The 803-nt window shown below is 44.7% G+C and overlaps 1 protein-coding gene across 2 annotated transcripts in view; it reads right to left on the bottom strand.

Annotated features, from left to right (window-relative positions):
- LOC119592772 (solute carrier family 22 member 21-like) overlaps positions 1–803 on the bottom strand; it is a 38,759-nt gene that overhangs the window by 9,672 nt on the left and 28,284 nt on the right. For both annotated transcript variants that reach the window (XM_037941703.1, XM_037941704.1), the window contains exons 6-7: positions 539–710; positions 237–369 (exon numbers count right to left, since the gene is read on the bottom strand). In XM_037941703.1, the coding sequence (XP_037797631.1) occupies positions 237–369; positions 539–710 (305 nt within the window). The remainder of the gene's footprint in view (positions 1–236; positions 370–538; positions 711–803) is intronic.

Raw genomic sequence — 803 nt, 5'->3', positions numbered from 1 at the left:
GCTAACGGATAAATAAGACAGAAAGAAACGAAGAGAGAAAGAGAAAGTAAGAGCACAGACATAAGACAATGAGAGTCAGAACGAGAGATATAGACTGACTGTGAGCTGACATTAGAGAGTTAGAGAGAGAAAAAGAAGAGATGTAAACGACTTCAAAAAGAGAACATCGAGACGAGAGATAGAGAGAGCGTAGAGAGAAGCGGAGAGAGCGTATAGAGGAAGACCTATATACCGACCTCCTGATGAAGGGCCGACAGTTTATGCTTGATGGTCGGGTCGAAGGCAACGTGATGCGACTTCTTGAGCATCAGCGTCGCTTCCTTGACTTTGCCACGGCAGACAGCCCATCGAGCGCTCTCGGGAAGTGTACTGAAATTTCATTCCAAAAAATTATAATAATAATAAATAAATAAATAAAAAATAATAAGCATGTGCACCTGTCACCTACTGTTTCCAATTTGTACTTTATACAGCAATCTCTTAAATTACAGATCTTCATAGTACCTACAGCTAGCAAAATAGCAATGTCCACACTTACAATATGAACAGGACAAAGACTAGAGATGGAAGACTTCTAGCCATCTGTCTGTAGACAGGATCGTGCACGAACAGCGTTATAATGGGGGTCGCCCCAGCAACCCCTATCGCATGCCCGAGTAACACCAGGCTGACGGAGCGAACGCACTCCTTCTGCGTGCTCCCCTCGGCAGCTGCGGGAAAGGCAGTTTCTCTCACGAATTCAAGAAAGAGGCAAGGGCTTTTACAGGTCCGACGGCCAAATTCCCTATTAGCATTGAACTGTG

Source organism: Penaeus monodon, chromosome 30 (genome assembly GCF_015228065.2).
Source record: "Penaeus monodon isolate SGIC_2016 chromosome 30, NSTDA_Pmon_1, whole genome shotgun sequence".
In the NCBI taxonomy this organism is placed as follows: domain Eukaryota; kingdom Metazoa; phylum Arthropoda; class Malacostraca; order Decapoda; family Penaeidae; genus Penaeus; species Penaeus monodon.
Note: the sequence above shows the minus strand (reverse complement) of the source record. Positions and strands in the feature narration are given on the sequence as shown.